The 15,463-nt window shown below is 42.3% G+C and overlaps 1 protein-coding gene across 1 annotated transcript; it reads right to left on the bottom strand.

Annotated features, from left to right (window-relative positions):
• Positions 1-2,930: 2,930 nt before the first annotated feature.
• Positions 2,931-14,099, bottom strand: ZFP64 (ZFP64 zinc finger protein). The gene is made up of 6 exons (XM_040609233.1): positions 13,937-14,099; positions 13,187-13,426; positions 11,707-11,868; positions 10,647-10,709; positions 9,780-10,031; positions 2,931-5,933 (listed from the first exon to the last, which is right to left on the bottom strand). Exons 1-6 carry the CDS (start codon positions 13,992-13,994, stop codon positions 4,633-4,635), a joined length of 2,076 nt encoding a protein of 691 aa, XP_040465167.1. The 5' UTR covers positions 13,995-14,099; the 3' UTR covers positions 2,931-4,632.
• Between the last annotated feature and the right edge of the window lie 1,364 nt (positions 14,100-15,463).

Genomic DNA, 15,463 nt, shown 5'->3' with positions numbered 1-15,463 from the left:
ATGTGCTTGAAAGTAAGCAAGCTCTACAAGAGACACTTGTTACGAATTACCATGCTCTCTCAAGGGATAGTCTTGTTGATAACATGAAGAATGAATTAAATGAATATCTGATTAAAACAATCTGCTTCTGCCAGCTCCAAAACACAGAGACCATTAATGTCATACATAGAAATAAAGCCACAATATTGGAACAGAAGATTGAAAAAACAATTGCCCCCATGTTAGCCTTGGTTATCAGCTGCTTTCTTCGGTTTTGGTTTGGGTTTTTTTTTTTTATTTGTTAGGGTGGAGGAGAGAAGTCTCTAGATTGTTCCCTTCAACATAATGCAATCAGCTAAACAATGTTGAAGAAGCAGCACTAAGCTTTGTCTATTCATTCACACCATTTTGTTATCTTTCCTGTTTATCTTAGAGACACACACAGGACAAGAATGAAGGTTAGTCTTTACAATATGACAAATCTACTGGTTTCCTATTTTAGAAGGTAAACAAGGCTTTTTGTGAAACTGAAATGCAGATAACAGAGCTGTGTAACATTAATTGTGACATTAGATTGAACATGAGATTCCTGGACGTGGTGGTGCATCCCCTGGGTGCAGGTCTGTTGGCCAAGTGCAAACACAGATAAATTGCAGGTCAAACCATCAGCTTTGTCAAAAATGGTGTATTTTTATCTTTCTTTCAGTATGCAACAATTCTGCAGCTGCAAACCATGTACAGATTAAAATTAATTAACAGGGAGTAAAAAATGATCAATTTAACGTAAATTGTGAGCCACAGAACTGCTTCATGGGCTTTTAACAGTAGAAAACTTTGGACGCATTCTTTATTTGTGGCTTTTTATCTGAAGTGAAAGCAAGATTTTTACAGCCAAGCGTTTTGCAACGTCGTATAAAAGTGGATTCTGAAATGTTTTTACCGGGCAACAAGTTAAAAGCAGGGAACTGTTTAACAGGAAACTAACACCAAGCAGGTCAGGCCACACTTAGCAGCTTATCTGGATCTCTAGCACCATCTATAGAGGACACAAAACACGTCATGCTCCTGAAACCCTGCACGCGGAGCTCATTTATACCAACAAGGATATGACAATTAAATGTCTTTAGTTGCCAAATTGTAATGCGTTTGCACTTAAAAGCTTGTAGGCTTGGTAATAGTTTCTACACCCCAAAGCCTGCCTACCTTATCCACCAGTATCAGCAGTTAGTCTAACTACACCCAAACTTTGATCTTAAAAAAAAGACTACTAACCCCCTTTGCAGGATTGTACAACCACCAGCCCCAAAGCCAGAGCAGCACGCCTGCCAGCTCCTAGCCCATGGCCCAGGCAGAAATTTCTCATCCAGCTGGAGGACCTGGAAAGCTCCATCCCCAGGGTCTCCAGTGTACGAGGCCCTCAGCTGGGATACTGAAACTCTCTACCCACGTGGCTTGTAAAAATTAGAACATAATTATCCTTGAGATTGCCACCCTTCATAAAGATCAACCAGCAAGAAATATTGGGAAAATGGCATCTGAGCAAGCAGATACATGCTTACTATTGAAAAAAAAAGTATGTTGGGGGCAGATCAACTTAGATTCTTTTGTATTACAATAAAGGGAAAAAATATAATAACTGGTATTAAAACCTAGATCACCGATGGACTAGTTAATCCTATTCAAAGACGTAGCAAAGGTTTTGAAAGCTGAGAGTATAATTTGCTATCACCATTTGTGTTGCTCAGTGTTGTAGTTTGGCAAAAAAAAAAAAAATTGGAAGAATTCTCCTGCCCAACTCAACTCTAGTTTCATCTTGGTTGTAGTTTATGGTCTACTTTGCTATGGTAGTGTAACTGTGGAGCAGCGCTGGACCACTGAGGTGACCTGAAGGTGCTCCCTCCCCCAGCAGATCAAGTAGACTTGGATGTCCCCCTGCACCGAGCCACCCCAAGCTTGCCCTCCTGCAGCTCAGCTGTCCAGCACACACGCCACAGCCTGGGCAGCTCAGCCCCGCCAGGCCCTCGTGTTCCTGGGGAAGCGACTCCAGTGTTGCACATAGTCTGGAACCACTGTACGCTGCATGAAAAATGTGTATTTACCGTTACCCAACTGAAAGTTGCCCATCTTTCACCACTGTTTACAAAAACTATTGTTACAGAAACGCTGTACACAGCCTGATGGTGTAGACCAAGCACATATATAGACATACATTTGGAGATGGGTTAATAGCGAAGAACTGCCACTATGCCATGCATTTTAACTCAAAGATAACACAGTGTTTGATCTATGCTGTTCAGTGATCACTTAAAACCTGGATATCAGGGACCACATATAAGATGATCAAGCACTTACCTGTGATGCCTTTTATCTTCAAAATGCTTTACAAGTAGTCTCAGCACAGCTGAAATGTGATCACAGAAAACGATCCGGTCTGTGCTATAGGTGCAACAATGAAACAATGACTGGGGAGCCACAAACCAGCAATGTCAGCGTTAAAATTTAAAGTATCTAGGCTTTCAATTTATTGTTCTCAATGAATGTTCTGCAGTGATCTCATGTAGTAAAAGCCTCCCGCCTACTTCTAATTTATGTAAAAAAACCCCCACAGGTGTACTCCATGACTTGGAACTGGGTCTTGTCAAGTCCTTAAAACACCTGTCTGTAGGGAAGAGGTAATTAACAGGTGACAAACCTGTATCACCAGAAAAGTTGGAAAAGCAGCATAGGAAATAATAAACCCTGAAATACAACTGTCAGCTTAGAAATTTTGCTTTGTAGGGCAAAGGGCTAGGAAACAAGCTTTTAATAATGACTTTAATTAAGCACTGATGAACTCTGTCCCTCTAACTGGGGTGTAGTCTTTTCTGATATCCACAAGCTTCAGGCACTGTCAGACAGTTCAAATCAAAAGCCAGATTTTTAAACCAAGGTTATTTGGAAGGTTTTTTTGGTTTAAAGGATATAAATTTAGAATCAAGGATTAGGAAGGCAAAAGAGATATGGATCTTCAAATATACTATTTCCTATAAAGTAATGAAGACAGTGATATTGGAGCATTAAAGTTAGAACAACCCTTATTTCAACAAAATCCAAAGGTCACATTTTCAAAAACAACCTGTACGACTGTACTTGTGAGTTATGATTGCATTTTCCTACTAGTCATTCTAAAGCAGGAAGCCTTACACTGTAGATAGAGTAATACCACACAGGGAAGGAGTGGGGACCATCATCCCCCCCCCCCATAAAGGTTGTAGAAGCTAAAAATTTCAAACACGAGGCCTGTTCAGAAAGCAGCCCTATTTATAAGTTTTCCAAGCGTGTTTCTAGCAGATAAAGCAATCCTTCAATGTCTCCCACTTGCAAATACTGTGAAATTTAACTTGACTTTGATTCCCCAAGAGGGAATCTCAGAGCTGGTTTTGATAACAGTCTCTTTTCAGTCTTCATGTATGTTAACAACTGTCCTTGGGATGCTGTCTGGCTGTGAAATGATCTCCAATTTTTGTAGATCCAGGCACCTACAGAGCCATCTATTTTCTCAAGTTGAGAGTCTGTTCTTTAAATAGAGAGTTTGGTAGTGAAGATAATACTAGCTAGCACTACAAGAATGCTCACCAGATAGGACTATAATTGCATAGTTCAAAATACAGCCTAGAATTCATTCATTATAGAAACATGCATCATATAATGGTAAATTACTATCTCATTGTGATCCGATCTGAATTTATGCCAGAGTTTCAGACCATAGATTAGAATCTATTCATTTTATATTTCAAATGGAATTAAATGGTTTTCTTTTTCCCCTTTAAGGAACAGAGCCAAAGCGTAATGCACTTTTATCACCCATGCCACAAAAAACAAGCAGCATCAAAATAAAAACAAAATTTAAGAGTGTTTGTAAAAAATATATTTGCAGTTGTTTTGCTCTTTAAAACACAGGTGCCTCTGACAGAGATCACTGTGCCATATACATGATTTGCAAGAGTGTTCCTGCTAACAAAGTTAGTTATTACTGATGGATGGACAAAATTCTTTTGTTTGCCACAAACAATCACCTGGTCTTCCGCATTAAGTATTTCCAGATTAAGTGCCAGGTGCTAGCAACTTGTACAGATATTAAGGAGCAGCCCCCTTAAATTTTACCAGGGCTGCGTCAGACCCAGCAGTAGACATTTCTTACAGAACAACAATCAGCCAGGTGCAGTTAATGTATACATAGCATGTAACTGAAACGGACTTCACTTAAAAATAAACTGCAGAGTGGCTTGGACTGTTACTTTTTCATGTGTGCATGAAAGAACAAGTCTGCTGTGAAGGTAGCTCATCGTAAGATGAGGCTTTCTCAATTTTAGTCAGCACAATACAAGAATCATATTCTGGGAAGCTTAGGGCTTGGTGAAATTGTCAACAGCTGCTTTGATGCTTAGATTTTACAAAGAACACAGCCTCCAATTTCAATAGAGGCACATAAACATACACATCCTCTCTTTCACATATAAGATGTATGTTTCCACATACAGACAAGCAAAATGTGTAACTGCAAGGTATTTGCCTTTGTAGGACAAATCCTGCACTCCCTTATGTCCTATGCATTTCTGCTGAACTCAGCACTGCCTCTGAGATTGAAATTTGTTTAGTAACAGTACTTTGTGACTAATCTGGTATGGAGTCTGCTGGACACAGCAAAGCTGTATGGGCTCCACTTTGAATGATAGAATAGGTCTGCTTTGGAGTGTCTGTGTGAGAGGATGAAGAAAAGATAGGAGGAGGGGGAGCTGAAGTGGACACTGTTATACTCTGACCTCCATCACTAACCACAGTCACTTCTGTTGCTCCTTCTTGAATCAAAGCATTAAGGCCTTCTAAGTCAGAGCAGCTGATTCCAGAGCTGGTGATGAAAGCTTGGTTTGCTGAGGCCTCGTGACTGCTGACGGGAGCAGCAGGAATCAGAGTCTGATGTAAAGCACTTCCATCGCTTTGGTCATGGGTTGTGAGAAGAACTGCTGGTTGTGCCACAGGCCCTGCTTCACTTTGAGCTATGGGAGGCGGAGGTGGTGCCAACAAACTGACTTGGCCCAGAAGCTGCAAGCGGCTGTTGGCTGAGAGGTCTTCCTGATTCTGGCTAACTAATGTAGGAGGCATAACATTCACTGATGCAGCCTGAACGATACTGTTAGTCTGAGGGACCTGATGACCCACAATGATCTTGACCCTTCCCTCATTGTATGGAGAAACCTGAGCAGCCTGAAGTGGGACCTGGAGGTGACTGACAGTAATTGGGGCACTGGTGTGCCGACTGGGATCCATCTGGAGCTGCAGAACAGCCAGTTCATTATTTTTAGATCCATTATACATACTGTGCTGCTTCTTATGACTCCTAAGAGAATCTTCTCGGACAAAGGAAGCATCACACAGGTCACACTTAAATGCTTTCTTGGCATCCAATTTGGCAACTTGCCTGGAGCCACCTTGCTTTGGCCTATCTCCTTCCTTCTTCTCCACAGTTTGCTTCTTGGTCTTGACTTTGTCGCCATGAGCCTTCCTCACATGAGTTGTCAGATTGCTCCGCTGCTTGGTATCAAAGCTGCAGAATTCACATTTGAAAGGACGATCTTTGCAGTGAATTCGCTCGTGCACTTTCAGAGCTGCCTTGTTGGAGCAAGAGTAGTTGCACTCGGAACACTTCACTGGTTGTTCTGGCTGATGAGTTCTTATGTGGTGCCGAAGGCTTGTTTTGTTTCCACACTGAAATTCACACTCTGGACACTTGAGAGTATTTTCCATGCTGTGCTTGATACGGATGTGTGATTTCAAGTTTCCTTTCATGGCACACCGGACCTCACAGAACTCACATTTGTAAGGTTTCTCACCAGAATGCACACGCATGTGCCTCTTCAAGTCTGAGTTGATTTTAAATTTAGCAGGACACATCTGACATTGGAAAGGAGCATCTCCTGTCAACAAAACCAAGAGTTAAAATTAAGATGAGACACCAAGATTCACTGGAGAGACCAATACTATGATGAATTATGTACAGCTGATTTGTTCTAAATACCTGTAAACTCCCAACATATTTTCAAGATGTAGAGAACTTTAATGGCACAGTATTTATCATCTGGTCTGACATATTTGTGTGCAAACTCTCCACAAGCATGCTTGCCCACACCTGTTGCTTTTTCATGTCTGCATCTGTAAGATACTCTCTGTTTTTGGTTCATTTTGTGTGTAAAACTGTTCAGTGTGCTTCAGAGAAGGGACTGAAGCTTGTAACTTGTCCCTCTTTAGCAACAGTGGATCTCAACTAGTGTTTAATAAAAATAAACACAGTAATTTTAACAGCTGCTGTATTTTTGAATCCTTAAGAAAACAACAAACACATCTACTTCTCAAGTTTACACTACAAGATGTACAGGGAGGCTTGCAGGTTAACTTTAAGCATAGGTAAATGGTAGGCTACTGCAGAAACAGATACTTAATGTGCACTGTTACTGCTCAACCACATATTCCTTACTGCCTTTCTTGTACATTTATTCACATGGTGAGTTAGATCAGCTGATAAGAAAAACTGATTACTTTTTTTGGCCTGGTTCATGTGGTATGGCACAATACTACTGCTGGCACAGGAAGGCAGTGGAAACTCTTGTTGAGAACATAGGGAGATGCAGGGCCAAAAGTCCATACCTAGGTCAGTGTCAGGTAACTGTACAAATATAGCATTACTACAGTTAGAGAAGAGGAAAAAAACCAAAAGGGATCACAGCTACAGAAACGCAACTGGAAAAGACAAATGTGAGACCAATGAAACATGCCTGCAAATATGTGACTCTAGGGCAATGTGCTTACACAGAGAAGTAACATTAAGCTTTTGTTTTCCTGGCATTTCAGCAACCAGGGAAGAGATATTTGCACCATGTTTCATACGTAATCACTTCAAGAAAATTTAGTATCAGTTTGTATTCATGCAAACGGTACAGAAAATATTCATAAGTGTTTTTTTTTTTTTTTTTTTGAGAGCAATGCTGATCTAGAAACCTAACAACAACAGTTGAAAGCCTGTCAAATTCTTAACTGATAAAAAATGGAAAATGAACCAGAGTCATCTGCAAGATCTCTATAAGCCTATTTATGTCAGACTACCTACAAGAATAACCATTTGAACTGCCTGGATCTAAACCGCTATTTTGCATTTTCTTTATTTGCAGGCTTGTGTCACAACACGCATAAGCAAATTAAGCTGTAGCTCTGTTTAGTCCATAATCAATTCAGGGTAAAGACCTGTGACTCTGTTCTGAAATAATTTAAAAAAACATCCAAAACAAACCTACCAACCCAACTAAATAACTGTTCACTTTTTCTTTTTAAATCTAAATATATAGTTCTCTAAAATCTACCTAAAGACTTCATGCTCAGGTATTTTATTTTGAAAAAGTAGAAGACTTGTTTTATTAGGTTCTAAGACACCCTTGGTGGGAGAAGGAAAAAGAGACTGTACTTAGTTCAGCAAGCATTTCTCTTCTTTAATAATCAAACTGCAAATGGATTTATTTTATAAGTTAATATTTTATAGAGTTTGTGATAGCTGTATAATTTTGCATAATTTACTTATCCAGCTACCTATGTCATAGGTTTAGCTGCATATTTTTCAGATCAAGTTGTGGCCTACTGTGCTAATCCATGTATCTGTTTAATAATTGAGATACATGGTGTATTATCTATATTAAACAGATTTTTATTAATGAAGATGCACTGTTTGTTCATCTAGTTTATTTTAGTCTCAGCTGCACGCTCAGCTACTGAATTTTTATCTGCTTTGCTCATGAAGGCACAGTACGTATTTCAATGACTTAATTTTCACATACAGGATGGCAAAATGTATGAAAAAGAATTAGTAATTTTACAGAATATAGCAAAGTATGTTGGTTCAGTTCATGTAAAGAGTGATCTATTACTTTTCCTTATATTTCTGTTCATACATAATTGACACTGACAGAATATAGCTTAACAAAAAGAGTGTGTGATCCTGGAATTAATTGTAAGAGTAGTTTTACTCAAATTAACAGGAAACTGATCTTCAGATGACTAGTTCAACAAGTAATGCTATGTAGATGATCTCACTCTGAGCAATGTAGATTAGACTCACCTTCTAGAGAATGACTAATTCCAGTAAGCAATATATTCTACATACCAGTCTTACTTTTCTCCTAAAACTGGCTGTGTGCATAACAGCTTAGTAACCCAACAAGAATGAAACAATTACTTTCAACATTCTTGTGCCTCCTTTCAGCAAATCAAGAAAATATTTCTTTACAAAAGAGGATTGTTTTGGAGAAATGGATGAGACAACAAAACTGAAGACTTGAATTTTAGCATAATTCAGTTGCTAAAAATACAACAGACTGACCTGCCGAAAAGAAAGAAGGTAGCCTGAACCCCCTTTCCCAACTACTGCAATATTTAAACTCACAAAAATCTGTCTGCTGGAAATACAAGAGAACCATGATCATCCATATCTTCTCCCACAGCCAAATTCAGAGCATACCTGTCCATGTCCATAAATGCACAAGTATGCACGCTCTTGTATGACACGCGGAAAATGCAATACTGTATTCTCTGATGACTGTGTTTACTAACAGATAACTCCTCATAACAACCCGAACTATTTTGACTGACCATCGCATCATCTTCTACAGCAATACAAAGAGGGAAATTTGTAGAACAACTGCCTGGCAGTCCTGCCTATTCCATCACAGGAGATTTGTGAAGTATAAAAGATTCTTTTCTGCTAGAGACAGATTGGTTTAATGCTCCCCTCCTTCACAATGCACAAGGATTTATTTTGAGTAGATAAAAGAAATAAATCCCCATCTTGCACACATCTGAACTAATGTTGTTCAGTACTCTAATTCAGAATCAGATGTAGGATAGGTTCAAAGCTAATCTAGTAATCACTGAACCATAACCACCTTGCAGCTAAAATTCACAGAACTAATCAAATGTATAAAACACAACACAGAAACTAATGCAGTACCCTGGATTAGGTGAAAAACAACATACAAAGACAACTGTATAAAGACAACTGTACAGCGGTATCTCTGCAGCAAATGTATTCTAGGAACAATCTATAGAAGAGAAATCTGATTGAAATGAATCTTGGGCAAATAATGCAAATATAAAATGATACAATGTTTCTAAGCCTGGAGGCTAAAGCTTTCTATCCATACAGCAAAAATGACATGGGCAGAATACAGTTCCAGCTGCTCATACTACACTGTTAATGTCCATCAGTCTGCACATGGAAGGTACCACAAAGAAAGGTCTACAAAAGATGTAACTTCAATTGCTGATTACTTGATAACTTACTAACGCAAGAAAAAAAAAATTACGCAGTAGAGGTTTGCGCTGATATAACTAGTTCAATTTTAAAGTAATTTCAGTGTTTCTAATATAGCAGACCAGATTTGAGAGACACAAGATAGGAACCTAGATGCTCTTAATCAATCAATCAATCAGATCCTTCAGTTCTACTGGTTTGAGAACATCTAATATGCTGTTTCAAAATAATTTTAAAAGAAAATCTACCAAGAGTCATATCTGTCTTCTGATTATTTCCAGGTACTTAATAGTAGAGCTGTATCGCTCTACCAGATTCTGTACCCATGAAATTCACAGAAGCTAGATGCCTAGGTGCTTTTGAGAACTCAAATAGGCCCTTTCTAGCATCTCTTGATACCTCTGTGCCTTTTGAAGTCTTCCCTATGACCTTCAAACTTTTACAGATCTCAATTTTAGTATAAACGTACCTGTGTGGGATCTGAGATGTACAGTTAGCTGGCTAGAGTTGCGGCTTGCATAAGGACAGATCTGGCATTTAAAAGGACGCTCATTGGAGTGAATGCGCTGGTGCTTGTTGAGGCTGCTGCTGTCAGCAGCTGCATAGTCACAGTGTTTACATTTGTAAGGCTTCACCCCAGTGTGAGAACGCATATGCATCTTCAGCTTATCTTTACGACTAAAACATTTGTTACAAACTTCACATTTATGGGGCTTGTCTCCTGAAACAAACAGAAAAGCATCAACAAATCAAGAATTTTTGTACTATAAGGATGTTGTTGCAATAAGAGAACCCAAAACCTAAAAACCTGAACACTTAAGAGAAATGGGACTAGTTTTCAAAAAACTCAGCCTGGATTTTGGCAGCCATCCTATCAGCTAAGAACTCTTCTATGCCCCAGAAGGCTGCATGCACATTGTAACAAATTTAGAGGCCCTTTGGAACTTTCTCCCTGTATAACTCTGAAATTGTTGTTTAGGGGAAAGGGAGGTGAAATGCTGGAATCATTGTTCTATATGAAGAACAAACTAGGTTTATGCACTACCACCACACTGCACCCTGATAAACACATGGTCTGCACCCCCAGAAATTTACCTGTGCCTTAAATTAATGCACAGTGTTCATGTCTCATAGCTGCAAAGTGGTACTGCTCACAGTTGAACATGCCTTACCCAAAAAGGGGCAATCCTCCAGGCACAGAGAACTACAACACTAGAATGTACAGACATGCATGTACATTCTAACAATAGACACATTATTTTGTAGGAAAATAGCTTTTGGCAAAAAACACAAAGGAGGAAACCAACCAAAAATAAAATATAGCAACTATAGAAACCTGTGTGCGTTCGTAGATGACGTTCCATATCCTTCATGCCATAGGAAGTCTTGAACTGGCAACCTGAAAATGGTAAGATTAAGATCATTAAATTAACGGAAAATCTAACAAAATATATTACTACCATATTCCCACAATATTCTGGGCATTACATTTATTTTCAAGAACATTTTCTGCAAAGTTCAGTATTAACAGAAAACAATTTTATCACCTTGTTTACTCACATCTACTTCAAATAGTGACTGGCTTACCTATGAACTTTAGTTTTCTAACGCTTCCCCTAGGAGGCAATTCACTCCCTACATTACCATTTTCCGTAAGCTTTGAAACAAATTCCCTGGAATCTCTGCCTAGTATTTGAGATGCTCTTTACAGTACACAGGGGATGCTGGGGGGGCTAATTCATTCCATGTATAACTTCAATTGGGAACTTGGGTAACAGCTCACCATTCAGGAATTCTGTCCCAGTAGGAAGTGCTGCAGTTTGAGAGCACAGAAATGAATGCTAAGCATTTGAAACGTGCCTTTCAAATGAAGGCAAGCTTATGAAAAGAGAACACAACTTCTGCTACCATTAACTTGACTACTCATCTACATGGCTGTCTCTGCACACGTCTTCTGAATCTTGCATGGTTTTTACTCTTTAAGGTCTCCAAACACTTTGGCTCAATCCATCCTTATAAAAACACTAACTGACCAAACACAAAACATGTAACTCAAAATGCTGTATGTTTCTCACGTACAACAACGCAGTTAGCAAAAAGGTAACAAGACTCTGATCTTACATTGCTGTAGGTGTAGACATGGGCCAAAGTGTATACACAAACCCACTGCAGCATCACCAGAGTATACCACAGTACAGGACCAAAGTCCAAGGACATGTGAAATCAACAGCAAAACTACTACTAGTATCAATACATCACACCCTTAGTAAGGAGGGTTGCATTCCAGGTTCTGCACATCTTAACCGCTTAAGACAGCCAGAGCTACTGTGCCTATCATTACATGAAACCTACTGATCTTAAAATGAAAAGGAAGAAGGAAAGAGTCCACAACTTACCTGGATAGCAGCAGTTTAGCTTCTTCTGTGTAACTGAGGAAGTGGATTTTCTTGAACGTACTTTTGGTGGTGCAGAGACGATAGCAGCAGTTGGAGGCTCACTGCTCTCACTGGGCAGGTACGTTTGATAGCCATGCTCAAAAACAAACTCTGGTGCAGAAACTAAACACATAAAAGACCTTTATTTGAGAACATTAACTTCCCCAATCAGAAAAATCTAATTAGTTTCTAGGTTCATTAATTACTTCTCTGTTTTTTCCAGCAACATTCCTGTTCCTGGGTTCCTATTCACCTGGCAGAGGGGGAAAGGAAAAAGGCTTTTCCCTCCCTTGCTATCCTGCTATCAGTACAACCCTATGTAGACACACTTGTCTCCCTCTGAATCATATCTGACTGCACCATTCAGTTTCTTCAGAAGTTCATTTTTTTCTGATGGCAGTCCTGGATTTGCATTAATAAAGGTATGTTTGTTTTTCCAACACTGGCTGTGCTACAGTCCGAAGAAGAAATAAACTGAACTTATTTATATAGCAAATGTCAAAAGGCATCACATAATTTTTTTTTTAATTGTTAACAAAGTTCGGCCTCTTTCAACTATACTCTTCTTAGCTGTTACAAGAATACCAGGTGAAACTCCCTCAGCCAAAGTAGCAGCTTTTAAATCAATTAAACAACACTATACCCCAAAAGGGCAGAGGGATATAACTGCCTTCATTTTAAAGATGAGTAAATATGAAGCAGAAAAATGACTCATCCAAAACCCACACTGGGTTGAGGAATTATAATACAAAAATTCCTGGAAGCGAGCCCTAAATTCAGTGTGTTTCACTGCTCTTCCACATTCTCTGCCCTAATCTATCAAATTAAAATAATTTGGATTTTAGTAAGGTCTCAGACCAAAATAAAATAGAATATAACTACATATAGAAGGGCAAACCTTCACACGTGGAACAAAATTCTAGTTTTATTAAAATGTCTCAAGGATCAGGACCTCACTTGAGCCTTCACATAAGTAGAAATTTTGAGTAATATTTTCCCCGCCAATTAGTTGGGGGAGCAGCGTTAGGGAATGCAGTGTTCTCACATAAAAAGGCCTGGATTGGTGCCCGACAGCAATTCTGTGTCTGTTTTTCATCAAGAGCACTCTTAGAAAAATAAAATATATAGTAATTTGATTATTTTTCATAAGTATTGACAATTTTAATTAGTTTGTTCACGCTGGTTATACAACAATCAGGTTTACGGAATCTTCTAAATGAATTCGTGTATCTCAATTAGCAAATGAAGTACCTATTGTCATACCAAACCCACCAAGGCAGTGCAGCATGCCACTTGTTTTGCTTCCTTTGCATGCAGGTACGTGATGACTAAAACTTATTTTAGCTTAGTGTGGTGGGGACAAATGAGCAGAGGGCTACGAAACATTGCTGCTTTGCACAAGCTGGGTGCTTCGAGCTCCTGGTATGCAACACCGCAATACCTGTGATGGTTTGGGTCTCCGAAGCGATGGTCCTGGTTGTGGTTTGTGCCTGTGTGGACGGCACCGTTTCTTCCGACACGAACTGGACCGTACTGGCGGCCCCAGCTGTCGCACTAGTGAGCTGGCAGCCACTTTGCTTGTGCCCAACGAACGCGTCGAGGTTATTGAACTGCTGCTTGCAGATGCCACAGATGTGGATGTCAGGGGTGAGCTCCACCAGCACGGTGGTGCTGCCGGGAACTGGGGGAACACGAGCACGGTCAAAAGCTCGTCCTGAGCCGCCCCAGCCGACACATGGCCACCCTGCTGACCCGGGGCTGCCCGGCCAGGCCCAGAGCCGCCCTCCCCCCCGCGGGCCCGGGCTGCCCGGCCCAGCCCAGAGCTGGGGGGACACTCAGGGCACGGCGGGGCCGCCCATGCCCGCCTCCCCGAATGCCTCGGGGTCCCGCGGGGGTCCCCGCCGCCGCGCCGCGGGGAGGGCACTCGCCCAGCGGCCGCGCCCCGCGGGGCTCGCCCGGGCCCCGCCGCCCGGGCCGGTGCTCCCGGCGGCCCGCAGCCCCTCACCACCGGGGCGGCCGCGGCGCTCACCCAGATTCCCGGGTTCCCCCCCCAGTCAGGTTCCCGGGCTCCGCTCCCGCCCGTTTCATGCGCTACTCAGGTTTCGGGGCCTGGGCAGGTCCCGGCTCAACTCGGCTTCCGCCGCGCGGGCCCCGGAGCGCGCATACCCCGCTGGCGCGCAGCGGCACTTACACTGCACAGGGCCGGGGAAGGCCGGCGCCGCCCCCCCGCCGCCGCCGCCGGGGTTCATGGCGGCAGCCAGCCCCGCACGCCGCCTCTACCACCGGCAAGGGGCTTATTACCGACGGGGAACCTCTCCCCCCGCACCTCTCGGCCGCCGAGCAGGGGCGGATGTGGAGGAGCCGAGCATGCTCAGTGGCAGCGGCGGGGCTGCGGCTGTCCTCACCGACCGCCGGGCTGAGGGCTCCCGCCACTTCCCCACCCCCCCAGCTGCTCTCCTTTCTGCCGGCCTGACGGGCAGCCCCCGGCGGGCCCTCACAAGCCAAATGCCGATATTAGGCCCTGTGGCCGCCAACGCGGGGCCTGCGCGGTCCGTGAGGGGCGAAGCGCCCCGGCTGAGGAGGGGGCAGCCCGCCCCGGGCCGGCGCTGAGGCGGCCCAGCCTCCCGCCGAGGCCTTCGTCTGAAAATTGGGGCTTTAGTTTGCCTCGCAGTGCTTGTGCGGTTTGGCAACGAGTTTGCCCCGACACTGGGTTTTACATCTTGGGGTGGTAGAAGCAGTGAAAACTGCCTTGTGTTTTGACTTTTTGGGTCATATTGCTGGTCTTCATGTTTTTTGCTACCACAACACTAATAACTATGCAGAGAGCTAAAGGGATTGCACGGGCATAATTGCCAGTAAACCACTCCGATATTCCCGTTCTTTCATCAGCCGGCCCTCTCAGGACCTCTGGTTTTACAGGCCGTTTGCCTTGCACGAGCCCTCAAGTTTTTCTTCAGTCATGCGCACCCAAATCTCACAGATCGTTTTGTTAGTAGTGCCAGATAAGAAGCTGACACCCACTGAAGTTACTAGAAAGCCTCTCCATTGTTTGGGTGGGTTTCTGGGTGCAGAGCTTGCTGTGCATTACAGGCAGAGTGTTCCTCAGGCTGAGGTTTGGAGGGAACTCTCCCCTGTAAGATGACAGCCATTTTTATGGGGAATTGATGTATTTTGCACCAAGTCCATTCAGTGCTTTGCAGCAGCTGACTGAGTCAGCCATTTTGGAGTGCCAGCTCACGAAAAGTTATGTTGCTTTGCTCTATATTAAATATGCAGCTATTCAGGAAAGACCTACGGCATTATGTGTATGCTGAGTAGAAAATGAAAATTTGGAAGTCAGATAGCCTTTGTTTTGGGTCGATGCCTTTTGGTACTTGAATTTCACCAAGCTGTAAGACACAAAAAGCTCTATTTGCACGCTATCAGGAAAGACTTAGTTTGGCAGCTGAAGTGTCTGACAGACACATTCCATCTATGTGCACTTTGCATCCAGTTCAGGCTCCTGCTGCCTCCAGACTTGTGTTAGGCACTGATATTTCTTCTCTGCTCTGGGGAGTGCGCAGGAGTGGGGAGGAAAACACTCACCTGGCGTTACAAGGGTAAAGTGGCAGCAGAGGGAGGAAGATGGACTAATGTGGGAAACTGGAGATTGTGTAATGTGAATGAATGTGAATGGGAAAACAGACTATTAATTCTGCTTTCTGCTTGCAAATTTGAT

Source organism: Falco naumanni, chromosome 10 (genome assembly GCF_017639655.2).
Source record: "Falco naumanni isolate bFalNau1 chromosome 10, bFalNau1.pat, whole genome shotgun sequence".
In the NCBI taxonomy this organism is placed as follows: domain Eukaryota; kingdom Metazoa; phylum Chordata; class Aves; order Falconiformes; family Falconidae; genus Falco; species Falco naumanni.
This window is presented reverse-complemented; position numbering and strand designations above follow the sequence as displayed.

Coding starts and splice junctions, on each gene's coding strand:
- ZFP64 (XM_040609233.1), bottom strand. CDS start 13,994: ATGAACCCCGGCGGCGGCGGCGGGGGGGCGGCGCCGGCCTTCCCCGGC. Junction 13,427..13,936: donor CTTCCCCGGCCCTGTGCAGT/GTAAGTGCCGCT, acceptor GTGTTCCCCCAG/TTCCCGGCAGCACCACCGTG. Junction 11,869..13,186: donor GGAGACCCAAACCATCACAG/GTATTGCGGTGT, acceptor TTATGTGTTTAG/TTTCTGCACCAGAGTTTGTT.